A 15,278-nucleotide genomic window follows, 5' to 3' on the forward strand; every position below is an offset into this window, starting at 1 on the left:
ATTCAAATGCAGTACCTACTGAGTAGGAGGCGGTTTCGGATGCAGCCACTGTTTTATAGTAAAATCTGTTAAAAAAACACCTTACAAAGCATGTGTAGATGCCTTTATAACACACTGGCTGCGTCCGAAATCGCCTACTACTCAGTATGCACTACATTTGAATTTTAATGTACTACTCGTCTGTTAGAAAAGTACGTTATATACGGTATGAATGCGAGTAGTATGAATAGAGCTCGGATGTTCTACATCCGCCATTTTGTCATGATCACATGGCCTACCCGTGTCGCTACTCACTCGTTAAGTCGTGGCGCATGAAATACTGTTTCCTTAGCTAATATTCGTTTATGACCACTTTTTAGTTTAATTTAAAAAAATGAATCACTTTCTGGCCATCGGTGATTTTGGAAAGTATTACATCACTTTGTAAACGTTTATTACTACCATTTGAGTCTCCCTATACAGTTTCATAGAGTGCTTGCTTGGACACGGAAGTCGCTTCGTTTGACGTCACACTTAACAAGCGGACACTCCCATTTATGAATTCTCTTGCGAAGCATCATGGAATAACATAGCATGGATGCGCACTTCAGAATCTCGCAGGAAGTAGTAGGTCATCCAGGTACTTCTCGCATGCTGTTTTTCGAATTCTATGAATTTAGACATACTACTCCGTAGTGCTGCACGATATTGGAAAAATCTTACATTGCGATATTTTCTTATTCTGCAATATATGTTGCGATACAATTTCACTAGATGAGTTGAATAACTATTTGGAAAGAATTGATCATTTTAGATTGATTGGGATGATTCAGTATGAGAGCGCAAATGCATCAAATATAAGAAACAATCTACAAGCGTAGATAAATTCAATAAAGAAAAAGATACCAATTAAATAAACAGCGTTTGATTGTTTTCTGATGAGTCGAACTGAATTCAGGTATGCAGTAATTGAATTATCAAATGTAAAATAATACTGCATAGTCTTCGTTTTATAAACAATTTATTCGTTATTAATTTGACAAAGCTACAAATTGTACATTTTCTTATTGGCCTGAACGCTTTTAAAACCCTCACAGTCCTCAAAAAACACTTGTGAAATGATCAGTTATAATCCAGACTCAACATTGCGTAGGCTTGATATGTGACTGTTGCGAATGATCACATTGCGATATCGATGCTGAAACGTGCAGCCCTACTACTCCGCTCACATACTGTTTTTAGCGTACTATATAGTATGGAAGTATGTGATTTCGGACGCAGCCCCTTTGTGAAGCTGAAAATATTCTCCAGCGTTAAAGTGAAACTAGAGTTTATCTGTAAGTCAGGAAGAATATTTATTATTTTCGTCTTTATTTGTGGTGTAAAGCTTATAGTTTATTACTGATTATTGTATATATGATACAATAAAGCAATATAGATCAATGGGATTCAGGTTTCTTTGTTCAAAATACCCAGAATGCATTGTGCTGTAACGATAGATTCCCATTCTCATAACTGTCTGATTACCTTGGCTAGTAAGTTAGTTAAAATCTTCTGAAATAGTATGAGGGTAATAATTCCAGACTTGATTAAATATTTAGCTAATTATTCGTTTGCAGTGGTCCCTCGTTATTGGCGGGAGTTCTAAAAATAACCCAATAGGTCAAATCCGTGAAGTAGTCCGCTTAATTTTTTAAAATTATTATAGATGTTTTAAGGCTGTGAAAGCCCTCACTACACAATTTATACACTTCTCAGACAAGCATTAACATTTCCAGACTTTTCTCTCTTGTTTAAACACTCTCAAAGTTCAAACCTTCGTAGAAAATAAGTCGAGTATTATAGAACAAAACCAAAGATCAAAAATCATTTGACCTTCATTTATTTATTCCGTAATGGCGCCCTACAGCCGCATAACTTCTACCTTCCTTCAGCATGTCCAGAAGTTGTTAAACGTAATATTTAATTAATCCTGTCTCTGTCTAACGACTCTTAAGTCTTTTGAGTCTATCAGGTAACATGCAGCGTCAGTACACTGCTTCAATCTTTCACTTTCACGCTTGTACTTAGTAATTTTAGTGAAAACCTCAGATGATGTTGGTTGTGCACCTTTTTTTACCAACCATTTTTGTGGACGCCATTATAACGACACAGATCACTCTGCCTCTTCATGTCAGAGTCCCGCGGAAAAAGTGATTGACAGGTGGTAATTTGTGTGTAACTTTATTTATTTATGATTTGGTTATTGGTAAAACAAAGACCATGTGGGTCAGGTAGTTAAAACGGTAGGCTACAAATAATTAATTTGTTATGAATTAATTAATTATTCATAAATAATTAATTCGCCGCATACGACGACGATGTCATTGTCCATCACGATGTTTCAAATTAGACATTGTACGATGCCAAATTGGTCGACATCGCCCAACCCTAGTGTGCAGCCAGTCAGGACGCAGAACACAATGCGCTGTAGAAAAAGAACATCTAAATTTGTACGAAAAAAATCCACGAAACTGCGAGGCCACGAAAAGTGAACCACGTTATAGCGAGGGACCACTGTATTTCTTTTAAATGTATAAAAAAATTTGATAAAATAACTATTAGAAGTGCAATTGAGTCGGCGCAATAGCCTAGTGGTTAGCGTGCTGACATGTGTTGCAGTTGCTCTTCAGGGCGTCCCGAGTTTGAATCCCGGCTCGAGGATGTTTCCCGTCCCTACCCCCTCTCTCTCTCCCACTTCGCTTCCTGTCTGAAATATCCTATCAGCTTAAAATAAATCTTAAAAAAAAAGAATTGCAATTGAGTCTTTAAATCCTGAGAGATCTGTCAAATTAATTTCTACGATGGCTGATGTGCGACAAATACAAAATTGACACTTGCACCAAGCATGGTCAGTGCTGAATCTTGTGAAAATCATTTGTTTTCTGTTATCAGTTCACTGTTAAAAACAGATGTCAAAGGCCGCATTTACACTGCACTGTTCAAGTGACTTAATTCCGATTATTACCGTATTTTCCGCACTATAAGGCGCACCTAAAAGCCTTAAATTTTGTTATAAAACGGCTGTGCGCCTAATAATCCGGTGCGCTTTATGTGTGCACAGAAATTCAAAAATCTGTAAAAATGTTGTTGTGTGATTTCGGAAAGCACTCCGCTTGATTGGCTGTCGGAGCATTTCCCGGGAGGACTAACAAAAGAACTCCAACCGCTGGATATTGGTGTAAACAGGGCGTTTAAAGTGAAGTTGCGAGCTGCGTGGGAGCAATGGATGACAGACGGCGAACACACTTTTACTAAGACTGGTAGGCAGCGCCGGGCGAGTTACGCCACCATATGTGAATGGATTGTGGATGCCTGGGCTAAGGTGTCTGCTTTAACTGTTGTCCGAGCTTTCGCAAAAGCCGGCATCATTGCTGAACAGCCACCCGGCAATGAGACTGACTCAGATATTCTCAGGTATTATTTATTTTTCTCCCATGTGGCACAGATCAGATATGACCCATGTACGTGTAAGCAGGAACAAATCACGTGGATTCCGATTTACTCAAATCAGATTCAGGCCTTGTTCATATGTGGAAATGTATCTGATATGAATCAGATCTGTGTTCTCCTGTCTGCAGTGTAAGCAGGTAGATCGGATTTTCACCTGTCAACGCGAGTCGCGCGTCATTAAAAACCGTAGCGAATGACATGAACTCTGACCCTTTCTTTTCAGAACAGACTTCAGCAGAGTCCTAAACCTTAAATCTCACACACGAGGACTGAAACAGCTTTTATATTGTCATATAGCACAAGTATTTAAGCATGTAAACGAGAGCGAGAGAGTGCAATGTCCGCCACGTAACCAATATAAACTAATATAAAACTAGTGCATACATCACATGCATAAATCACACCATGGACATGACATTAAAATGCCTAAAGGTTTAAAAAAGCCTGTATATCAAAAGATGATGCACAAATGAGAACCTTTCTGTCATAAACTATAGTAAAACAGCTTGCAAACAGATTACATACAGGAATAGAGAAAAGAGCACTCTTTAATTATCAGCTGTTAGTCAGCGCCCGCTCTTTTTTTTCTTTTTTTTTTTTTCCCCATGGTCATTGCGCCTTTGCCGTGTGCTGTGTAAATGCAGATGATCGGATACGAGTCACTTTTAAAAGATGATGTAAGCAGGTCATCAAAAAAAACGTATACAGTCACAATCGGAATTGACCATCAAGATCTGCAGTGTAAATGCAGCCAAAAGGTCGTGACAGCAAACGTTTATATGTTGCTGTAACTTATTTTAATAAGTTATTCAGGTTTCAACTAATGTTTTTAAGTTATAAGATGTTAAACTTAACATTTTTAATCAGTTTGATGTAAGTTGAGATGACAAGAAAAAGGATTTTGATTCAACTCAAATTGAAAACAGCAAGTTTTTTTTACAGTGTAACATTGTAGAAGTGCTTTATTCACAGTTCACAGGTTTTTTCCATTCGTCCCTTCGTTTCCTTGTTGCTATTTATTCCCTTCTTGCTGCTTCAGTTTCTGTTACTGTGTTGTGTGTGTTTGTGTTCACTGATGAATGATGGAGGTGTGCTGTAGCAGATCATTTATCAGAGGTCTCCATGTTAAAACACTGTCTATGTGTGTGTAAATCTGTCTCTGTCTTGTTTTTATTTCTCTTTTTCCATTCACTTGTTGTTTGTTTCTGTGCATCCGCTTCCTGTTTGTGTCATGTGACAGCAGGGCAGCCATTAAGAAACAAACACACCTGCCAAGGTATGACGAATCAAAGTGAAACCAAACATGACACACATTATGAGTCAGTCATTAACCACGGGTGTCTGGAGATTAGCTGTCATGAGATTGAGGAACAGTGACTGCGTTTACATGGACATCAGTAGTCGAATTATTTGCGTTAATCTGAATTAGACAATAATGTGGTGGTGTTTACATGAGCTGCTGTTTGAATGTTTCTTTCATCTTCCTCTTTTACATGTTATAGCACATAGTAGGGGTTGCACCGACTAGTCAACTGGTCGACTTAATACTCTGTCATGACTACATTGCAGCTTTACACATGAAGGTGGTTCACTGAATGAAACCCTCAGTATTATATAATAATTAAAAAATAAGGATTAAAAAACTGTATTAAATAATATAAATAATATTTCACCTGTGGTAGAATACAGTATTAAAAAATAAAAGCCCTCAGATTATTGAAAGTAATTTTTAAAATGTATTTTTCCTGTGTCAGCGTCAAATATTAAGTGAAACTTAAATCCTCAAACAGGTGCCAGTTAGATAACTCCGTGCAAATACCCTGGAGCAGATGCTAGCCACGTTTACGCAACCCTAGAAAAGTAATATGATTGGCTGTTGTCCTCTGCGAAGCGTAGATGCTGGCTTATTTTGTGAATGAACCATAAAGCAAGCAGAAACCGTGAGGTGCGCATCCGCCGGAGGTTTGACAAACTTCATAGGTCATGTAAACATCATCCCTGTTGAACGCGGTGAAGATGTGCATCAAGGAGACGTCTGATAACCAAGATGAGCAGGATTTTGAGCGTCTTTCTAGTGTGCACTATCATAATGGTAAAATATGCGCATGAGCAAGTCCCTGACAGTTATGGATGGGTACCGAAACTCTGTATTTTATCGGTATCGGTGCTAAATTATAAAAGACAGAAGTATCAATCTGACGTTAACGGTTCTGCTATCAGTACTGGAGAATTATTGCTGAATAAACATTACTCACAGTAGCATAATTTAACTGATCAAGCTTTTCTAACTTGCGATATTTGATATTCGTCTGCACAGTTGGCAATCTCACATGAGAAATGCTGGTGTTTCCGGCGAGCGCGTCAACTATAAAAACCTTCAAGTTTTCTACTTTGCTCACGCACACAGCTCGTAAGCTTGCTGAGTGAACCAAACGGGTTGTATTTCCCAAGTGGACAGCGACAATGCCCGTTGCAACAAACGCAACCAGTTGTTTTCTTGTATAAGCGGAAACACAAGCAAACTGGCCAAGAGAAAGTATCTTTCAAAAGTGCATCAACTGCAGAAAGACAAATGAAAAGTTTTTGACTGCCTTTAGCTACTAACCGTAACGTTACATCATCCACATCTTTATGCAAGCAGTCAGTCACCTAAATTAGTATAAGTTAATATTAATAGTTAAATAAACACACACATTCGGTTACAATGAAAACAGTATTTTTTCTGCAGCAGCCTAAATAAATCATTAACATTAAAATGCTTTTACATCAGCTGTATTTACAAATATAGCCTATGAATATCCTAATAATAAACTATGCTTATTGAGAAATGATAAAAAACCTGCTTATTTTTACATTGCAAGATGCTCCAAAACTGTATTAAAAACAGCGTTAACTCATTTATGTGAATGCGTTAATGTAAAATCATGACCATTATCTCATTTAACTGCATTTTGAAACTCAGAGAGGGTATTTTCAACTGCAGGGAGCCCAATAAACCAAGAAAGATCCTGACTTCTGCCAGAGAAGGCAGGCATGTTGATTTTTCTCCAGAAGAATGGTCATTTTCCTTCAAACCATTGTACATACTTTTACAGAAAAAAATTTGTTTTAGGGTGCTTTCACACATAGACTTTTGTTTCAGAACCTGTCTCCTTTGCCCAGTTAGCATGGTTCTTTGGCATATGGGAATTCAGCAATTGAGCTCAGATCCACGCCAAAACAATCGCTCCGAGGTAGGCATGTGCCGGTATCACATTTTCATGCTGCGATTAATTGATTGAGCTTTTATCGCGGTATACTGTATTATCACGATATTGTAATTTTACTAGAGAAACAGGTAAAAAAACAAAAAACTTCAATAACAAAACTTTAATAACTTTTTAATTAACTAAAAGTACTTCAAACATTTAAATACAAATAAATATAAATAAAACAATACACAATATAAAAGTAAACTTGAGCAATTATATCAAAGTGAATGTGCAAAAGGGAAACCGTCTTCGTAATCCCTCGCATTTTTTTGGAACCCAAAATATTTCCAAACTTCTGACTTTAACCTTTTTAAAGGGGGATAAATTGTCGGCAGCGTTCCTCCTTCCGCCATGCTTCTTCTTCGTGTGAGCAGGGCTGGACTGGGGCAAAAAATCGGCCCTGGCATTTTGGGCCAGAGCGGCCCACTAAATTCAATCAAAATGCTATCTATCTATGCACGTCCAATATTTTTATCAACTCATATTCTATAAAACACAAAAGCCATATATATGAAATAAATAAATAAATACAAACTTTAATCTCAATTTAATTTCTGTATGCTGTCCATAAAGATATTTGTTGAGTTCTAAAAAAATACACTATTCATTCATTTATTTTTCTTCGCATAAGTCCCTTATTTATCAGGGGTTGCCACAGTGGAATGAACTGCCAACTATTCCAGCATGTTTTATGCAGCAGATGCCTTTCCAGCCACAACCCAATATTGGAAACCACCCATACACACTCATTCACACACACTCATACACTACAGCCAATTTAGCTTATTCAATACACTATTCACTCAGCCTAAATTCAATAATAAACATAACAAAAACTGCCTGCTAATGCATGGGTAAATCTTCAAAGGGAACAGTGTTACATTTTAACCTTTCACCTCATCCTGCTTGCTGTTTCACTATCTAAACAATGAAAACATAATATATGTCAAATTTGTTTCATTTTGATATTATGATTAACAGACACCAAACAGCCTCGTGTAGCTGCATATTTTTATGAGCATCATCTTCACACTGCATATTTATAACAAGGCTTAAATATAACTGTCTCCTCTCATTTCCATTGAAAAAAATGAACCTTTACCCTGTCTCTTTTGCAGAATATCAGTTTTAATAACCAATAATGGCCATTATAACAGTATAACGTACATTAAATTTAAACGATAAAGGTTAGCAATCAGTCAATGTGCAGAATCAGTGTATGTGGTTACATAAATTAATATATTAGCTTTGCACTCAGCCAAAACAGTTAACTGAGAACAAGTGATTCAAAAGACATAAGAATTGTTAGATAGAGACAACAAGATGAATTCAATATCACGTTTAACAACTATAGTGAGATGAGATCACCCAGCAGATGAACTGTCTGACATGCACTATACTCTGACCTGGGGTTTATGCTTACCCGCTGAACTAGTGGCTGCAGCTCTGGGCAGAGAGTGTGTGGTCACGTGATTTGCGTTTTTAGCCGTGTACTAGAATGAACAGAGAACTTTTCAGAATCGCTAAATGAAACGCCGGTGTATTTCCCGCGATTTCTCTGCGCCTCCCTTGCGTTTCTTCTCTCTGACTCTCGACTATTTTGACAAATACACACAGACGACGCACGCTCACACAGAGTCCAAAATAGGAGTTTGTGATTGGGCCAGCCCAATGTCAATACCGAAAAGAGCCAATGGGCTGCAGGGTGTCACATGGGCCGGCCCGGTCTGTCTGTCCGGGAAAAAAAGCATCTACTTTCAGAGAGTCACAGATCACAGCAGCGTCAATCAATAAGGCAGAAAAAAACGATAGGCTGCTAAGCCTTTTATGGGCCGATCAGATCATAAGACGATGATCAGCCCGGCCCAAAAAGTACGTTGGCCCACCGGGAAAGTGCCCGGTCTGACAGATGGCATGCGTGTGAGGATTATAGTGCGGTGGCAGCGGCGGCGCGCACTGCGCACACAGGGCTTCTACATGTGGGGATTGTTTACATCAGAGTGCGCATCAGTTCTGCGCAGCATATACGCAGTGTTTCTTCAAGCGGTTGATGGAAAATAAGCTGAGGCGCGTTCTAAGAATATAAATTCGGATCTATTATTTTTCACGGTATTTTGAAGTGCCCGCGATAACAATATCGTGCATATTCATTACCGTGATTTATCGCATTACCGAATACCGGCACAAGCCTACTCCGAGGTCGCTTGAATGAGGTGATCTCGGCTCGATTGAAGTGAACTCTGGAGCGGATCGATTGTAGTGAAAAAGCGATACGATCCGAGCCCGGTTATATCACAGTGTTTTATGGATAAGTAATAGGCATACGGCTATAAGAAGAGAGAACTATGAGTAGGGCGGGAGATCATTCCAGGCATCCCAAGTCTCCCGGAAGACTCCCAGATGCCCACAAACGAGTGATAATCTCCCGGAAATCGCGCGTCTCCCTCCCGGTCCTCAAATACGTCGCTCGTCCTTCTCACCCCTCCCAACCGTATCCCTCCTTGCTCTTCAGACACGTCGCACGAACTTTGTCAACACCCCCCCCCCCCCCCCCCACCCAACAGCTGACTCTGCAAAATAAACCATGAAGCTCTGACCAATGTAAGGAGATTTTAGTCACACCTGACTTGTTTTAGCACTTTTGGTCCGTTTAGAAACTTTGCCATGCGAAAGTGAACCACACCAAGAGCAAAGAGCAGCAATGTAACAATTATAATCCCTGTTTCGTAACAAATGAATCGATTCACAGGTGTGAAAGCACCCTTATTTATTTATTTATTTATTTATTTTACTATTATTGGTTTAGTTTTATTTTACATTAAAAACGTAATAATAAAGTAAAGTGTTGTTAATTCTGTTCAATTTGTTTGTTTTTTTCATTAAAAAAACACTACAAAAAGTACCGATAAGAGAACCGTTAAAGTACCGAACCGATATCGAAACCTTAACGACACCCATTCCTACTGACAGTCTAGTACGGCTTAACATTATAGCCTTTGTCTTTTGTACATTATGTTGTTCTGAATCTGTGTGCTGATGGCATATACATTACCTCTGCACTCAAATATCTCTTATTGTTACAGTCTTAGTAGTACGTGCAGTCATCAATGTGTTGATTGCGTTTATTTAGCAGTAGGGGTGGGCGGTACACCGGTGTCATAGTCATCACCGGTGTGACATTGCGCCACGGATTTTCTAATATCGTCAATACCGTAATAAATCAATTATGCGCCTTGAACAGCTGCATTTACATCAATAATAGCTAATTCTAAATAATAAGGCATTCAATTTTCTTCAAACGTTCAGTTTTGGTCTGAATACCTGTCCTTATACTACAGAGCTCGAAATTGCAACCATTTTGGTCGCATGAGCGCCCGAAATGTAATCTATGCGCCCTCATAATATATTTGGGAGCATTTGTGTGTCTGAATATAATGGTCGTAGTGCAATCTGATTTGATTTTCTCTAAAACGTGCTGAATCGCTCTACCCTGCTGCTGTATTGATTCATATTAGCTGTCAGTCACTCAACGCTTCCCGCTGTCAGATAACAGGGAGCTTTTGTTACTGCAGGAAATGCAAACAGCTGAAGAATGAAAAGTACACAGGTTTGCAAACCTCACCTAAAGTTATAATAATAATAATGGCGCAGATGACAGCGATCATAACATGAGGTAAATGTTGATCCGCCAGCTGAGATCAATCGAGTGTTTTCGGAGAAGGTGCCCGAATCTCGATGCGTTGCATTCACCGCGTGTTCAGCGCAAATGTCCGCTAAATATAAAATCTAACACTGATCACATCATCGCCAAAGAAACTCGTCTTTACTAAGTTTACACTGAAACTACGGCTCATAACAAAGAGCGGAATTGCGCTGGTGGTCATCATGAGAATCCTGCTCTGTCTGCTCATAAATTGGTGCGGCTGACTCGCCTGCTTTATTCCACCAACACAGAGAAATGAAGATCAGCTCATAACGAGACTGAGCATTTACAATGACCCAAACCAAAACTTTTAAAGAGTGATTGAAGTGAGACTTTTCTTTTGTCCGTTCTTCCTTGAGATGTATATTATTTTGCTATTGAAAGTAATACCATGATATTATACCGTCACCGTTCAAAAGATGAAAAATACCGTGATATTAGTTTTAGGTCATATCGCCCACCCCTATTTAGCAGTAAAATTAGCCTGTGTGCTAATGTTGCATTATTAAGGGAATGAAAGTGTTGACAATGCATTTGTTTTGCACTAATATTAGTCACTGGTCATTGTTTTTGCAACGTGTTATGAGCTGTCAAACAGCATGTGTGTGTATATGTCCTGCAAATAAATCGCAAATCCTCGCATTTGCATCTTGTGTTTTATTGATGATGTCACCAGCGAATAGTCGACTTCCAAAAATCTGAAGTCGTTCGACCCCTATCACATAGTTCTTTTAATGTCAGTACCTCACCATTTGATGCTAGTTTCCCTTCAGCATTTAACGCAACAAAGTTTAATGTTCATCATCATCATCATGGCATCATATGTGATTTTGGCCGTTTCACTTTTAATTTTGTAGCAAGATCCACTCACACAGATTATTTCACACGCCATGCGTACAAACAGACGACGGCGGATGCAAGTTCTCTAATAACAGGTCACCTCTTCACTAACTTTTCATTCATGCCCAGGACAAACTCACTTCAAAGTCAAGACACTTCATAATGTCCATTTAGTTCCTATATGTCTCAGCATAGTCGTTGATTCCTGCTTGCACCGAAAATCTGCTCACTTGCTTGAAGACATTCTCATTTGTTTGTCATAAAATGGCTGACCACTGCCGTGTGTGCTACAAAACAGTAATAGTTTAAGGTGTTTACATGCCAGTACTGCACTTCAGGACTGCCACTAAAATTGGCACACTCCACATGTCTTAACTCACTTTCTGTTTAGTTCGATTATGACTTTAGTCCAGGGGTGTCCAAACTCGGTCCTGGAGGGCCGGTGTCCTGCAGATTTTAGCTCTAATTTGCCTTAACACACCTGCATGGATGTTTCTAGAAAGCCTGGTAAGAGCTTGATTAGCTAGCCCAGGTGTGTCTGATTGAGGTTGGAACTAAACTTTGAAGGCAACCGGCCCTCCAGGACCGAGTGTGGACACCCCTGATTTAGTCGGATTAAGGTCATCAAAAATTGCTGTTTACATGGCCGACTCTAAATCAGAGGATCGCCTTAATCATATTAAAGTATTGGTGTCCATGTAAACATACTCTTATTATTATGATACTTATATTATTAGTGAGGTTATTGAGCTGTCAGTCACTCGGATCATAACCTCTAGCTCAGGGATGGGCAAACTCGATCCTGGAGGGCCGGTGTCCCTGCATAGTTTTGCACCAACCCTAATCAAACACACCTGCTTGTAGCTTTCTAGTGATCTTGAAGACACTAATTAGGGTGTTCAGGTGTGTTTGATTAGTGTTGGAGCAAAAGTCTGCAGGGACACCAGCCCTCGAGGATCGAGTTTGCCCATGCCTGCTCTAGCTAGTCTTTCACTTTCTTTGTCTGTCTCACGTTGAGTACTCATTGTTTCTCTGCATTTCTGTCTCTCTTTCGTTTCTTTGAAACTTTCTTCTCTCTTTTTCACGCTTCCTTTAAGTCCTTTCGCTGCGTGGTGAGTTGCTGAGTTTGTTGTTGTGTTCTGCTGTGATATAGTAGCTGATGTCTTTATTCCTGTAAGTGAAGGATGCATGTTGATTTATTTGTTGTGTTTGGTAACACTGCAGTAAGATCCTATTAGTTCATGTCAGGTAATGCATTTGCTTAAAATAATCAATTGTCCTAGTATGGTAATGTTAGATATTAAAAATACTGCTATTCAAGCTAGTTATGAAGAGATAAGCAGATCTGTTTAGAAATAATTTTTTATTGTTAAGACAGAAATAGGAACTTACTTTAAAGTGTTACTTCAGTGTTTTTGTTAGCAAATGATGTGTAATAATGTTCGCATTTGATAAACCGGTTTATATTTTGATGTATTACTATCTACCTGTTTGTTCACCTCCTTTTTCGGAGTTTTCTGTATTGCATTATCAATATTTTGCTTATTGAAAACGCTCATAAACTGAAGTCGGTCTGAAATCAGACGTGAAACAGAAACATGTAAACGATACTTTGCCTTTCTGTCAGTGTAATTCTCCTCACATTCAGCAACTTTAATTAGGCCTGAATAATAAAATAAAATGTTTTTGACTAAGTTTGGATTGTACCAGGAACCACAGTTCAGAGCAAATGATTTGCAAAGTTTAAGCTTAATATAATAGTGTGAAAGATATACAGTGCATCCAGAACGTATTCACAGCGCTTCACTTTTTCCACATTTGTTTATGGTACCGTCTTATTGCAAAATGGATTTAATTTATTTATTTCCTCAACATCCTACACACAATACCCCATAATGACAATGTGGAGAACATCTCTGGAGAGATTCAAAACTTCCCAAAGACACGTGTGCCAAGATTGTAGCATCACGTTCAAAAAGACTTGAGGCTGTAATTGGTAAAAGGTGCATCAACAAAGTATCAAGCAAAGGCTGTGAACACTGATCTACATGTGATTTGACAGCTTTTTATTTTTAATAAATGTGCAACAATTTCAAAATTTCATGGGGGATTGTGTGTAGAATGTTGCACTGTGTATGTGTATGTATATATATATATATATATATATATATTGGTGTGTTTTTAAATTTCAATACACTGTTAAACTCCAGCAAAATCCATAAAGGTCTGTTTTTATTTTTTATCATTGTTCTGGTATTTTCATCTATGCCTTAATTTGTTTATTTTATATAATGTTGTTGTATATTTTGTATATTTTATGCAGATGCACTCTAGGCTTGGGCGGTAATATGGTATACCGTGGGATCTAAAAATAGCAACGGTGTCAGTTTCAATACCGTTATACGGTCATAAAAAACAATGCACTTATAGGAGACGAGTATTAAATATTATTTATTTAATGCCTACAAAATACATATATGTGATTGTCATCACGGGACAGTGTGGAGGAGCGTTAGAGAGGTGAGGTAAGATGGCGAGTCGCGCAGCAAGTGACCTGGTCTTGAAAAGGAACTCAACCTCTGCAGTTTGGCAGTATTTCGGGTTTTGACCGAACTAGAAGGGAGACGTGGTAAATACAAACTAGAGGTCTGCATTCCTGCAGTACAGCAGTGGGAATGCAGACCTCTAGTTTGTATTTACCATGACGCGAGCAGATTTCTTGCGGTGCGGGAATAAATTTCCGAATAAAAATCCCGATCTCTAATACGAACAAGACAAACCGGTGACTGCGAGCCTAAGGTCGCGTAAACGGTACTCAGTTTCTGAATGGTTTAGGCACAAGCCAACAGTGTATTTATTTTTTATCATGCACGGTAATACCGAATACCAAGGTAAAATAGAGAGGAGGTTTGACGGTATTTTGGATACCGCACAAGCCTAGTGCACGCTTTCGGTTTAATTTTCTCTCCTAAGTGCGGTTCATACTTCCCACGCGGCTCCCAAACGATCACTCTGTTCCACAAACTGAATGTTATTTACAACTTTATTAGCTGTTATTCACAGCCTATGGAGCTTCTGTTCACTAAAGTAGCCTTCATTACAGGCGCGTGCTCTGTGGTAACAGCTCACGGTCGGCTCACGTCATGTGATTTCGCGGCCGCGAATACATCATTACATTAAGACAGAAATGACATTTCTGGGTGAATTATAAATACAGTATGTGACTCTTTCAACACCATTTCAGGTGTGTTACTACACTGTTACTACAGGTTTTATATAAACAGATTTATTGCATTTGAAATAATCACTAATAAAACCTAACAAGCCAAAAAATATATTTGCATGCCTGAGGAAAATATCACAACGAAATTCTGTTGTCACAAGAAAATACATTTTATAACATAATCGAGTGATCAAAAAATACACGGACCGCTCACTGGCCCTGCACGCACTGCTTGACATGAATTCATTAATGAATCTGTTAACGATAACTGTGCTGTGCTCTCACAGGTGGTGATATTGCAGATGCTTTTAACATATACCTTATTATTTGCATACGTCATTTTTAATAGCAATACCGCTCTTTTCATGAGCTGCAATATTAGTTTAATATTAGTCAGTGCAAGCCCTTTTGCGATGGTGTACGTGGTGTTAAATTTGACATATAGCTGCCACTTGCACTGCTGACAGCATCTGGGAATTAGAAGAAGGATTAAACAGAACCTCTCGTGCTTAAAACAGTTACCTGAAAATCCCGTCCCACAGACTTTATAGTGAATGCTTTAGCGTTTGTCATTTTCAGAGTGGACTTCAAGCCAGTGGAAGTCTTTTATCCACTCTTCAAAAAGTATAGCTGGTGGATTAACATTCACCGCATGATCAGGAATCAGATGTGCCATTATTTGTAGCTTTAGGTGTTTCTAAAACAAAATCTGTCAGTGTTGTTTTCATTCTCATCTTCAGCGCTTTACATTTTCGCGGTTGTAGCTCAGCTCTCCCTGTCATCTGAAGGC

General features: G+C 38.7%; 1 protein-coding gene across 1 annotated transcript in view; it reads left to right on the forward strand.

The window, feature by feature from the left end:
• arhgef11 (Rho guanine nucleotide exchange factor (GEF) 11) overlaps nucleotides 1-15,278 on the forward strand; it is a 72,983-nt gene that overhangs the window by 1,955 nt on the left and 55,750 nt on the right. Inside the window, exon 2 of the mRNA XM_056462580.1 lies at nucleotides 12,363-12,377. Coding sequence (XP_056318555.1) covers nucleotides 12,363-12,377 — 15 coding nt within the window. The remainder of the gene's footprint in view (nucleotides 1-12,362; nucleotides 12,378-15,278) is intronic.

This window comes from Danio aesculapii, chromosome 7 (assembly GCF_903798145.1).
Source record: "Danio aesculapii chromosome 7, fDanAes4.1, whole genome shotgun sequence".
NCBI classification, from domain to species: Eukaryota; Metazoa; Chordata; class Actinopteri; order Cypriniformes; family Danionidae; genus Danio; species Danio aesculapii.